Below are 10,734 nucleotides of genomic sequence, written 5' to 3'. Positions count from 1 at the left end.
TTATTTTACACTCCATAGGCGATGAATGGGCAATATCTTTGCAATCGCCAAATTAGTGTCATATGCTTACAAAAGAGACACTAAAGGGGAACGGCACGGAACGCCAGCAGGTCAGCCCCTTTTTGTTTTTGTCACTGTGATTAGGTCGCCTTTTGTCACAATACCATATGCTTATGTTTTATGTTTGATGCAGAAAGAGTTTTGGCTGCAAGCAATCCCACTGCGCAGAAGAGTAGGCCTCATACGAGATTCGCCAGTGCACCTCCAACACTCGCTAATATGTTGCTCAGGCTAATGGTACCGTTGCTGTTCCGGTGCCTCCTCACCCGTTTGCTAATGGAGTTGCTCCACCTCCCATTCCTGCCCTCCGACCACCACCACCCCCACCTCAAGCAGCAGCATTTCAGCCAATGCCAGGAGCTGGGCAACCAGCATGGCATCAACAGCAGCCTGGCTCCCGCCTGGAATGCCCCCACCTCAGGTCCAGCAGTTCCGGCCACCTCCATCTGGTATGCCAATGCCGCCACCTCCACAAGCTGTTTCGGCTCCTCCAAGGCCTCTTCCGCCACCAGCAGGAATGGTACGCCAACCACCTGTTTGGCGACCACAACCACCACCACCGCAGCAACAGAGTGGACGACCTATGGCATATCCTCAACCCTCAATGCCTCCACCACCTTCCTATAGCCAGATGCCGCCACCTCAATGAAGGAATTCAACCCGTTTGGAAGGATCCAGTGTCCTATTATATTGAATTTCGCCACTGATTTTTAGCGTTATGTTTCTTAATTAATGTGGTATTAATGTGGTATTAGATACAGTTGCTATCGGCATCCTTGACACTAGGACAGTTAACAATATAATTAGAATCCAAAGGAGAGATGCTCAACTCTTTAGCCTTGGGTTTGATATTGTTTTTAAGTCACTAATTTTCCAGAGTTCTTTCAAGCAATGGTGAATTGTGAAGGTGAATGAAAAATAGGAAGTAAATATCCAATCTGCCTGTTTTATTTCTGCGATAGACTAAGCCTCCCCTAACAAAAGAACAAGTGACAATGCGGCCTTAATCTTTGCTTTGTGAGATGCATTAGATCTTCTGAATCTGATAGTGAAGTCTGTTAAGAGTAAGCAGAGTGAGTTTTTGTCATGTGAACTCTGTTGTGAAAATTGAATTGGTAATTGAGTTGGTTATATTATTGGTTCATTAATTTATTGGTTTAATTAGTAGATCACTTATTGATTTGGTTAATTTGGTTATTATTAAATAATTATATAAAATTTGAATATTTTGTATAATAAATATTTTTAATATTTTTTATATTAAAATAATTATTATTTTTTAAATTTTTAATAACAAATTGATTATTCTATATTTATTATATTATTATATACTATGTGCAATTATTAAAAAAATAACACCGATTTCATGGAAGACTTTTTCTTGAAGGACCAAGCAAAAGTCGTTGAAACTCTCATGGTTGATGATGAATGAACGGTTATGAGAAAAGTTTTGGATTAGAAGAAAATGAGGAAATGCTATTGGAGCTCTCTGTCCCATCACCGAAACTTTTTCGATTGATATATTAATGTTTTTCTTTCATCATGACGTCATGCTTTTACGTTTAGGTATTTTTGTCAAATTTTAAAATCTTTCGAGAGTTATTTCGGTGCTTTCACTATTTTGTCTTTCACGTTTAACAATCTTTCGAATTTCGATTTTAGTAGTTTATTCTTTTTTTTCTCTCCAATTTAGGAGAATTAAGGAGAGAGAAAAAAACTCATACATTGTCATTCTTTTTAATCGTAAAAACTATTAAACATCCAAACAAAAGAATATCATGTTCCTCATCATTTGTTTTTCTACCCTTCTTTTCTATTTCATTGTGATTTAACAGTAACTGAAATAATTTAAAATTAAAACTTATATTGGATATCATATTTGAAATGATATTAGTATTATATATCATGTTATTTTAATAAAAAATTAGTGAAATGTTACCACCTGTGTACTATTAAATGAACATTGTAACGTTATTATTATAATATTGTTATTATAACGATGTAACAAAAATCTAATTAAAATATACTCAAATAAATTAAATGTACTCGGTTATGCTCTTGCATTTTATTATTCTATTTTTTGTTATTTTATTATCAATTTAATAGAAAAATAGATTCAAATCAATTTAACGTAGGTTTTTTTTTCAATTATTTACAAAATTTTAATTTTTCTCTCAATCTAAATACATAAAAATTTCAATTTTCACGTCCATAAAATTATTAATTTTGTAATTCTATATTTTTTATTTTAGTTAAATTTTTAGAATTTAATTAAAATTATTTGAAATAATTGAAATATAAATTAAAATGAGACTAAATATTGAAGTGACAAATTTCACATTAAATTTTAAATTAAGTTTTATGGTCAAAAAAATATGTTAGATGGTATTTTATAAAATCCAAAATAAAATAAAATAAAAATAATGCATTAAAAATGCTCTAAGTAACTCTCTCCTTCAAGAACTTGGATAACTGGTTTTGAAAGTCGGATTAAACCGGTCGATCGAATCAATCCAGCCAAAAATTAGAAGGTTTTGCAGTTCAATCCAGAAAAAAAATCAGTTGTTAAAACCGTCCTAAATCGGCTCGGTCCGCTGATTGAATCAAACAAGGTTGAGAACCGGTACGAACTGGTCAAATCCAGAGTGAATCGGTAAAAACTGGTCAAACTCGATAACACTGGTTCGACCGAACCGCTGAAAGTTAAAATTTTTTAAAATAAGTGGGGTGGATTTCGAACCCCTATCCTCAAAGAAAAAACAGCAAGTCACAACCACCAGGCTGTCACACTTCTAGTTAATATCTTTACAAATTATTTTATATATATAGATATCTTTTATCAAATAATTTATTTCTATTTAATTTTAGTTATAAACTCACTCATTTTTAAATTAATTATATTTTTATTTAACAATAACTATAAATTTACTTATTTTTTCTTTTCATAATCATATAATATCTATTAATATTATTTTTTAATAAATGCTTGTAGTATATAATAGATATAAATTAATTAATAAATTATTAAAATTTGAAAATAATTATATAAAATATTTATGATAGAGTAAAATTAACAAAATACTTATTATTCATGTTTCATATAATTTTAGAATAGCTAGATATTATTAAAATGTTAGTAAAAATATGTATTTTAAATTTTAATTTTAAATTTTAAATTTTTGACTACTTTTTATTTTTTATTTACATAGGATCGGGTTAATCGGTTCAATCAGTAACCCACCGGTTGAACCAATAATCCAGTAATCTAATAATTTGACCGATTTGATTACTGGTTCGGCTCTGACAACTATAAAAAAACCATTATTTTAAAAATCATTTTAAAATTATTGAACCGGTCAGAAACTGACCGGTCGAATCGAAATGGGACTCGGCCGGTTTTTATGAAAACGGCGTCGTTTTTGCGTTTTGTTTAAAATAGAAGTGCCCGTTCTCGTCCGCAGTCTAAGCCCTCCCCCCCCTTCTTTTCGAGCCCCATTCCTCAGTCTCATCTATACTCTCATTATTTCTCCCCAAAGCACAACCCTAGCCTCCATCGCGCCGCCATTGCTCACCGTCGCCGCCTGCTTCGACGCGGTCGTTCGCCAATCCTCCATTCCCCCAACGCCAGCGTCTCTAGGTCCTGCTCCGCCGTCGTCCCTCGGTCGTGTTCATCGCCAGCTCGCCAGTGTTCGTCGCCAGCTTCCCGTCGTCTGTGGCTCTCCCTCAAATCTCTGGTCACTGCCCTCGCCGAAGGTAGTGCTCGGATGCTCCGTCAGTGCTCGGTGCTTTTTCTTGGTTGATTGGCTTTGCTCACTGCTTGATAATAAATTTTAAATCTGTTACTGGCTTGTTCTTGTTTGTTCTGGGTTGATTAACTGTTGGCTTGTTCTTCTTTGTTCTGAATTGATTTACTGGCTTGTTCTTGTTTGTTCTGGGTTGATTAACTGTTACTGGATTACTGATTGATGATAAATTGATACCGATAAATTGTTACTGGTTTGTTCATTCTTTTATTTATTTTTTGTTGTTAAATTTTGGTAAAGTTTCTTGATGATAAATTTAAGTTGGTGCTTAATACTCTTGTTGTATCACATAGCTCACTACTAGTGCCTGCTGTTCGTGTTTGTTTTTTAGTTCAGAAATTATCAAATTATATTAATTATTGAATGGCACTGCTCACTACTGCTATGCTGTGTTGTACTCTGGTTTGTGTCTTCTTCGCTGCTGTGCTGTGTTTTTTGGCTCTCTGCTGTTCACTGCAGAGCTTTTTTGTGTTTAATTAAGTTAATTAAACCTATGCTTTGGGCTTAATTGTGCCTAGATTGTTAAGTTAGTTAATTCAGCATATGTTCTGCTGTGCTGTTGTTGTACTGATGTTTTGTGTTTTGTGATTTCTTTGAGTAGTGATGTGCTGCTGGAAATTGAATTGCTGCTGTTTTGTGTGTGTGGTGATTGTTTTACTGTTTTGTGATTTAATTATGCTTAGATGGTGACTGTCTTCATGATTATTTATTTCAGTTATGTAGGATTTTGTGATTTCTTTGCATAGTGATGTGCTGCTGGAGATTGAATTGCTGCTGTTTTGTGACTTAATTATGCCTAGATGGTGACTGTCTTCAAGATTTATTGATTTCAGTTATGTAGGATTTTGTGTTTTTTTGCATAATGATGTGCTGCTGGAGACTTGATTGCTGCTGTTTTGTGTTTGTGTTTGTGTTTTACTGTTTTTGTGACTTAGTTATGCTTACATTGGTGACTGTTTTCATGATTTATTGATTTTATTTATATAGTGTTTTGTGATTTCTTTGCGTAGTGATTTTAGAAAATTATTTTGTCTAAAGATTTTTTTAAAAAAATGGGAAAATATATACTGAATTTTTTCCTCCGATTTTTTTATAGTACTCTCTAAGTTACTTTTGAAATATTTTTTTAATTTTTTGCCCACTATGTGTGTTTTGGTTGTTTTTAATTATGAATTTTGATGTTTAAAGTAGTTGTGAATTTTTAATATTAAATTATGAATAATTTATTACATAAAATTGTAAAATTTTAAATTTTATTAAGTTAGGAATTATTAAATTTATATATTTAAAATTATATATAAATTTTTTAATAATTTTATTTAATATTTAATTAAACCAGTTGAAACCTGGTCGAACCAATAAATTATTAAACCAATGATTTTACCTGTTTATTGACCGGTCCGGTTTTCGCAACCTTGATTATTTGTTTAGTCCTTAAAAAATATCACTGAAAAAGATATTTTAACAAACAAGAAAAGAAAAAATATTTTCAAATATTTGTGTTTTAAAATAAAAATATATAATTAAAAAAACTAGATGTTTTCTTCAAAGACCCTACAAGAACCCTAATACCGAAGCATGAGTTGCAAAACACCATAACTGACACGACAAGGGTGCTTTCTCTTCTTTCTCCTACTCTCTCAATCGGCTTTCTCACCGGTAGCATGAATTCCGGCGGCGGAGCATAGTCCATCGGTGACTTAACAGCACTTATAGGTTCTTCTCTCTTCATTTCCGCTCTCTGACTCTGCTTTCTTTTCCCTTTAAGAATCTCATCCTCTGTTTACTGTTTTTCCTTATTTGGGTTTCTTCTTCTTCTTCCTGTTTGTGTTGGCTGTTCAGTGGTGATTAAGTTTAATTAGGATTCGACGATGTTATCTACATGTTCTGTTTTACTTTTACTTAGACTATGGAGGCGATTATGATGATGAATGGTTCTGACAGTGTACGATTTCTTGTTTTCGAACATTTGTATATGTCATATATAGATACAGAATGATGTTACGTGTGTTTGTCCAAATAGCTCTTGATAACGTGCCATCTTGCATGTTGAATGGTTGATACTTGTTATGATACTGGTGTTTATTGTGGATGAACTTTGATGTGATGCAGTTATAAATTTATTTAGTTTCAGCAATGTCGTCATCATCCGAAGACGAGTCAATGTCCGAGATGGAAGAACAAGAGAATCAGAATAAAGAAATGAAGCATGAAAATGGAGTGCTTGATTGTATAATGAGCATGGAAAGTGTGCCCACAAAGCTCCCTCCACATCTTGAGCTTCTCAGGACCCGGGTCCTCTACAACAACGATGTTCCTCAGCATGTAAAACCTTGCTATCTCTATGTTCATTTTTTATTTTAGTCTGTTTTTTCCTTATGGTTCTCTCAAATCCAGTTTGTAATTTTGTTATTTTGGAATTTGTGTTCTGTGTTTGTATGATAGGAGTTAATGAGTTTCAATGAAAACTTGTAGTTTTTTTTCTCAGCTTATTTCACTTTTTGAGTGATTAAGTAATAAGTATATGCTGGTTCTAAATTTTCTTTTCTTTTTCTTTTTTATCGGTTGCTTGCTATTTATGTTTTCCTATGTTGATGTTTGTAGACAGATACCATACAGTATTCTGGTGCTTATGCAGCATTAGGTGTTGATAATAGCTTGCGGTTAGATAATTTCAATCAAAACTTCAAAGTTGAAGTGAAGCGGCTCACAGATGATGACATAGAGTTTGATATGATTGGTATTGATCCTTCACTTGCCAATGCATTTCGAAGAATCCTTATATCAGAGGTGAAATGTTTATTTAATACTTTCCTCAATATTTATAATCAGTATGTCAGACTTGTTTATCTTAAATATTGCATCATTTATAGTCCATTTTGAAGTGCTTTGGTACATTTGGTTGGAATAAAAGGTTCCTTAATGATTCTTTTTTTAATGCCTTTGATGTTCCTCTCTAGCCGATATTAAGAGGGATTTGCATCCATTGTTACATAGTGTACCCATGTAGGTCTTAGCTAACTTTCTCATATTTATTTGTGGATTTCGTATCCTCATCTTTATGCTTTCTCCTCAATGAAATTTCTTTTTCTAATACAAAAAGTATTTATTTAATTTTTTTCACAATCTCAGCCAAATATTACGTTCAAAGAGTTGATGAATGAATTCCAACTGGCTATTGTTTGTCTTTTCTTTTTTTCGGTTGATGATGTCAAAAACAAGGATGTTACTTTGCTTTGATGCTTTAGCCAAACAAAAATTTCTTTGATAAACTGTGGACCAGAATTACCCCTGGGAGTGTATAACATCTTCTGGCAGTGTTATTTTCACCTTGATATGTTGGCCTTTCATAGTTTCTTTCTCTCCAATTTTATGTTTTGCCATTAATAGTTTGATGGAGATTATCAAATTCTGACGTGATTGTTATAAATTTAGGTACCAACAATGGCTATTGAAAGAGTTTACATTGCAAACAATACATCACTTATACAAGATGAAGTTCTATCCCATAGATTAGGCCTCATACCAATCAGTGCTGATCCCAGGCTATTTGAATATCCAGGTCTGATTTCTATGTTGTCACCTAATTTGTTTCTGATTACGTAAATATCTTTCTTGTATGGCAGACTTGAATTTGTGTAGATCTCGTAATATGGCAGACTTGAATTTGTCTCCCTTTTTTTGTTGTGAATAGATAATGCTGGGGATAATAGGAATGAAAAGAATACCATTGTCTTCAAACTACATGTTGCTTGCCATAAAGGACAGCCACGTATGACCGGTAAATGAGTCTGGCTCTTGCTTGATATTCAAATGTTGCATTTAATTTTATTTGGCTATTTTAACTTTAATCATATTAGCAATCTTTCTTGTTTGATGATGTTGCAAAATGCAGTGAGATCAGATCAACTAAAGTGGTTACCTAATGGGAGTGAGCTTATAGCTGAAGATGCCAAACTAAGTGCAAGTTCAAAACCGAAGACATTTACATCTTTTACTTGCAGTCAAGAATCGATTCCCGAAATTTCGAGCAATCCAATTGGTCCCAAATATTTGGATATTATATTAGCTAAACTTGGACCTGGTCAGGTAAAAATTCTATCTACCTCACTATTTAGGGTAACATACATTTCAATTGAGTGCTTGGTAATAAATAAACTGGAAAAAGGAATTTATATTGGGTGAGTTTTATGTGTTATATATACTGCGTGCCATTTGTGTGTACTGATGTAGTAGTCCTACGTGCTTTTCAATTGGAAACTTATTGAGCATAGTGCTTGAATAAGCAAATTTGAATTGGAAACTATCAGGTCTCCCTCCCCCTTTCTTTCCGAGAAAGACTCACTAGCAGTAATTCTAACCTAATATTTGGTTCACTGTATATGTGTTTTATTAGGAAATTGAACTTGAAGCTCATGCAGTTAAAGGTGTTGGTAGAACACATGCAAAATGGTCACCTGTTTCCACTGCTTGGTATCGGATGCTTCCGGAGGTAAGGGAATATAAGATATCAGTGTTGCTCAAATTTACGCACTACCAGAACTTACAGAAACTTGGCCTCTGTATGTTTGACTTATATAGGTTGTCCTCTTGGAGAACATTGAGGATGATCTGGCCGTCAAACTACAAGAAAAATGTCCAGTTGGATTATTTGACATTGAAGATATTGGGGAAGGTATTTTTGTTTTTAGATCCATGCTTCTTGCATCAGATATATCTTTCAATTGTTGACCACATATTCTCTGGAAATTGCCATTGCTTTTGCATCAATGCCTTTTCCGTATTGTATACAACGTTCTGTAAATTACGCAAATGATGTAAAGTTTCCCTGTTCGGTAATAACTAGATACCGAGTTAATGTTGGACAGGCAAAAAAAGGGCCACGGTAGCCAGACCACGAGATTGCACTCTGTGTAAGGAATGCATTAGAGAGGGAAAAGAATGGGAAGATCGTATATCGTTACGTCGTGTTAAAGATCACTTCATTTGTAAGTACTATGGTTCTTGCTGAAATTGTTAAATTAGGCCTTCAAATTGTCTAAAGTTGTCTAATTTTTTTCTTTTCTTTTTTGTATAAAAAATACTAAAGCACATGTAGGGCACTGAGAGACAATTCCAAATAACAATGAGTAAACCAAAGAGAATATAATACTGTGTAAACCAAAAACATAATGTGTAGTGCAAAATTGCATAACAAGCATTCTGCCACCATATTTGACCTCTCTCTCTCTCTGTCCTTATTTTACTTATGTTTATTTGAAAATCTATGTTTCAAAGTAATCTTGTATAATTTTTCTGATAGGGATTATTATTTTGATAGGTTCTCAAAATTACTTGTATATCTTTTACTTCTTTTTTTCTTCTTCACCCTTGTAGTTACTATTGAATCAACTGGAGCATTGCCCCCTGAAGTGCTATTCACTGAAGCTGTGAAGATTCTGGAAGACAAGTGTGAACGAGTAATTACTGAGTTCTCTTGATTTTCTGTGTGGTATCTTGCAACGAAAGTAATGGTGAAAATGTAGTAGTGCATGATTACACATGGTTTGTATTGTTATTATCTTTATCTAGTCCTCTAAGAATATTTTTTTTTTTTTGATATAAAAGCTCTCTTTTCTTGTAGTGAATTCAACCCTTTTAGCAAATAGGAAAACTGATTGGAGATTTTATAAAAAAAACATTCCTCGTTTTAACAATCTAATTAAAGGCTGAAATTGTTCCCAAGGTGGAATACTTGATTTAATTTATACCTCTGAAGCCAAACAAAAAGATAATTACAAAATGGGAAAATAACTTTTTCCTTTGAAATTAATTTATCCCCTATGAATCCAAACCAAAATAAGCTTAACATATAATAAATAATTACTGTACAGCAATTGAGCAACGCATTTTAAGTCAGTTAGTTACCCACAACTGAAAGGTTTAGGAAACTTGAAAGGTAGAAAGTCAAGTAACACTACAGATAGTAACATGAAACCATGCTAGTCTTTATATCCCATGTGGTATTGTCCCCCCGTACAATTGTAGATTTAGATAAATTATTTTAGTATCACATGGTTTTATAGGTTTAAGAAAATTACTTAAAAATGACTGGAGTTTAAAAATGAGTTTCCGTCACATTACCTTTGACTTCATCCCACTCAAAAACTAACATGAATGATGTAGAGAACCACAAATATTAGTGTTGTAAAGCTGTGTTTGGAACAGAGACTGAGATTGAACTTAATTTAAATATTGTGTTTGGTGTAGAGTATATATGACTGAGTTATGTCTTAATATCCTATTTGATTTAAGATAGAAACTGAAATGATTCAAGTTACCTTAATAACCCTATTATATTTCAGTTTAAAAAAAAACCTTAGCCCCTGTAATTGAAAGTAGCATTCAACCCCCTTCGTCAAAGCACTTCATCCTCGTCGCTGGCAGCAAAAGACAAACCCAGTGGAGCAAATCTCGCACGTATTTTCTTGTGTGCATTGCTTCTCAATCACGGCGCCATGAATCATGTCACAGAATTGTGATATCGACGCCTCCTCTTCCCATGACGTTAGAGCACACCACTGCGAAGAGACATTGATTTCGGCGGCGCTTCTGGGTACCACGTTGCTGGTCACTGCCGTGATGTTAGTGGGTGTTTGCCGTTGAATCCTTCTTTGTCTCTTTCTTTAATTTACTGTTTGAGAAATTGAACCACAATGGAAATTGAGAAAGAAGACAATATTTTACCCTAAAAATTTCATTAAACAAGGGTAATGAATTATTATAAATATAGTGGGGTACTTTATGCAGAAACTTACGTAAATTTTAGTCTTCATCTCCAAAAATTTCAGTTTCATGTGTCTCTATTTTTTAGAGAGACTGAAGAGACTAA

At 33.5% G+C, this 10,734-nt stretch overlaps 1 protein-coding gene across 4 annotated transcripts; it reads left to right on the top strand.

Annotated features, from left to right (window-relative positions):
• Positions 1–3,539: 3,539 nt before the first annotated feature.
• On the top strand, positions 3,540–9,562 carry LOC130962213 (uncharacterized). 4 transcript variants are annotated; one of them, XM_057888357.1, is made up of 10 exons: positions 3,540–3,813; positions 5,998–6,188; positions 6,468–6,653; positions 7,299–7,425; positions 7,558–7,644; positions 7,759–7,952; positions 8,260–8,355; positions 8,445–8,538; positions 8,732–8,851; positions 9,240–9,562. In XM_057888357.1, exons 2-10 carry the CDS (start codon positions 6,000–6,002, stop codon positions 9,341–9,343), a joined length of 1,197 nt encoding a protein of 398 aa, XP_057744340.1. In that variant the 5' UTR covers positions 3,540–3,813; positions 5,998–5,999; the 3' UTR covers positions 9,344–9,562. The 4 variants fall into 4 exon arrangements, with proteins under 4 accessions (XP_057744340.1, XP_057744339.1, XP_057744338.1 ...); XM_057888356.1 differs by having other exon boundaries at positions 5,976–6,188; XM_057888355.1 differs by having other exon boundaries at positions 5,992–6,188; positions 9,240–9,561.
• Positions 9,563–10,734: the final 1,172 nt, after the last annotated feature.

The sequence above is a fragment of the Arachis stenosperma genome, chromosome 2 (genome assembly GCF_014773155.1).
Source record: "Arachis stenosperma cultivar V10309 chromosome 2, arast.V10309.gnm1.PFL2, whole genome shotgun sequence".
NCBI classification, from domain to species: Eukaryota; Viridiplantae; Streptophyta; class Magnoliopsida; order Fabales; family Fabaceae; genus Arachis; species Arachis stenosperma.
This window is presented reverse-complemented; position numbering and strand designations above follow the sequence as displayed.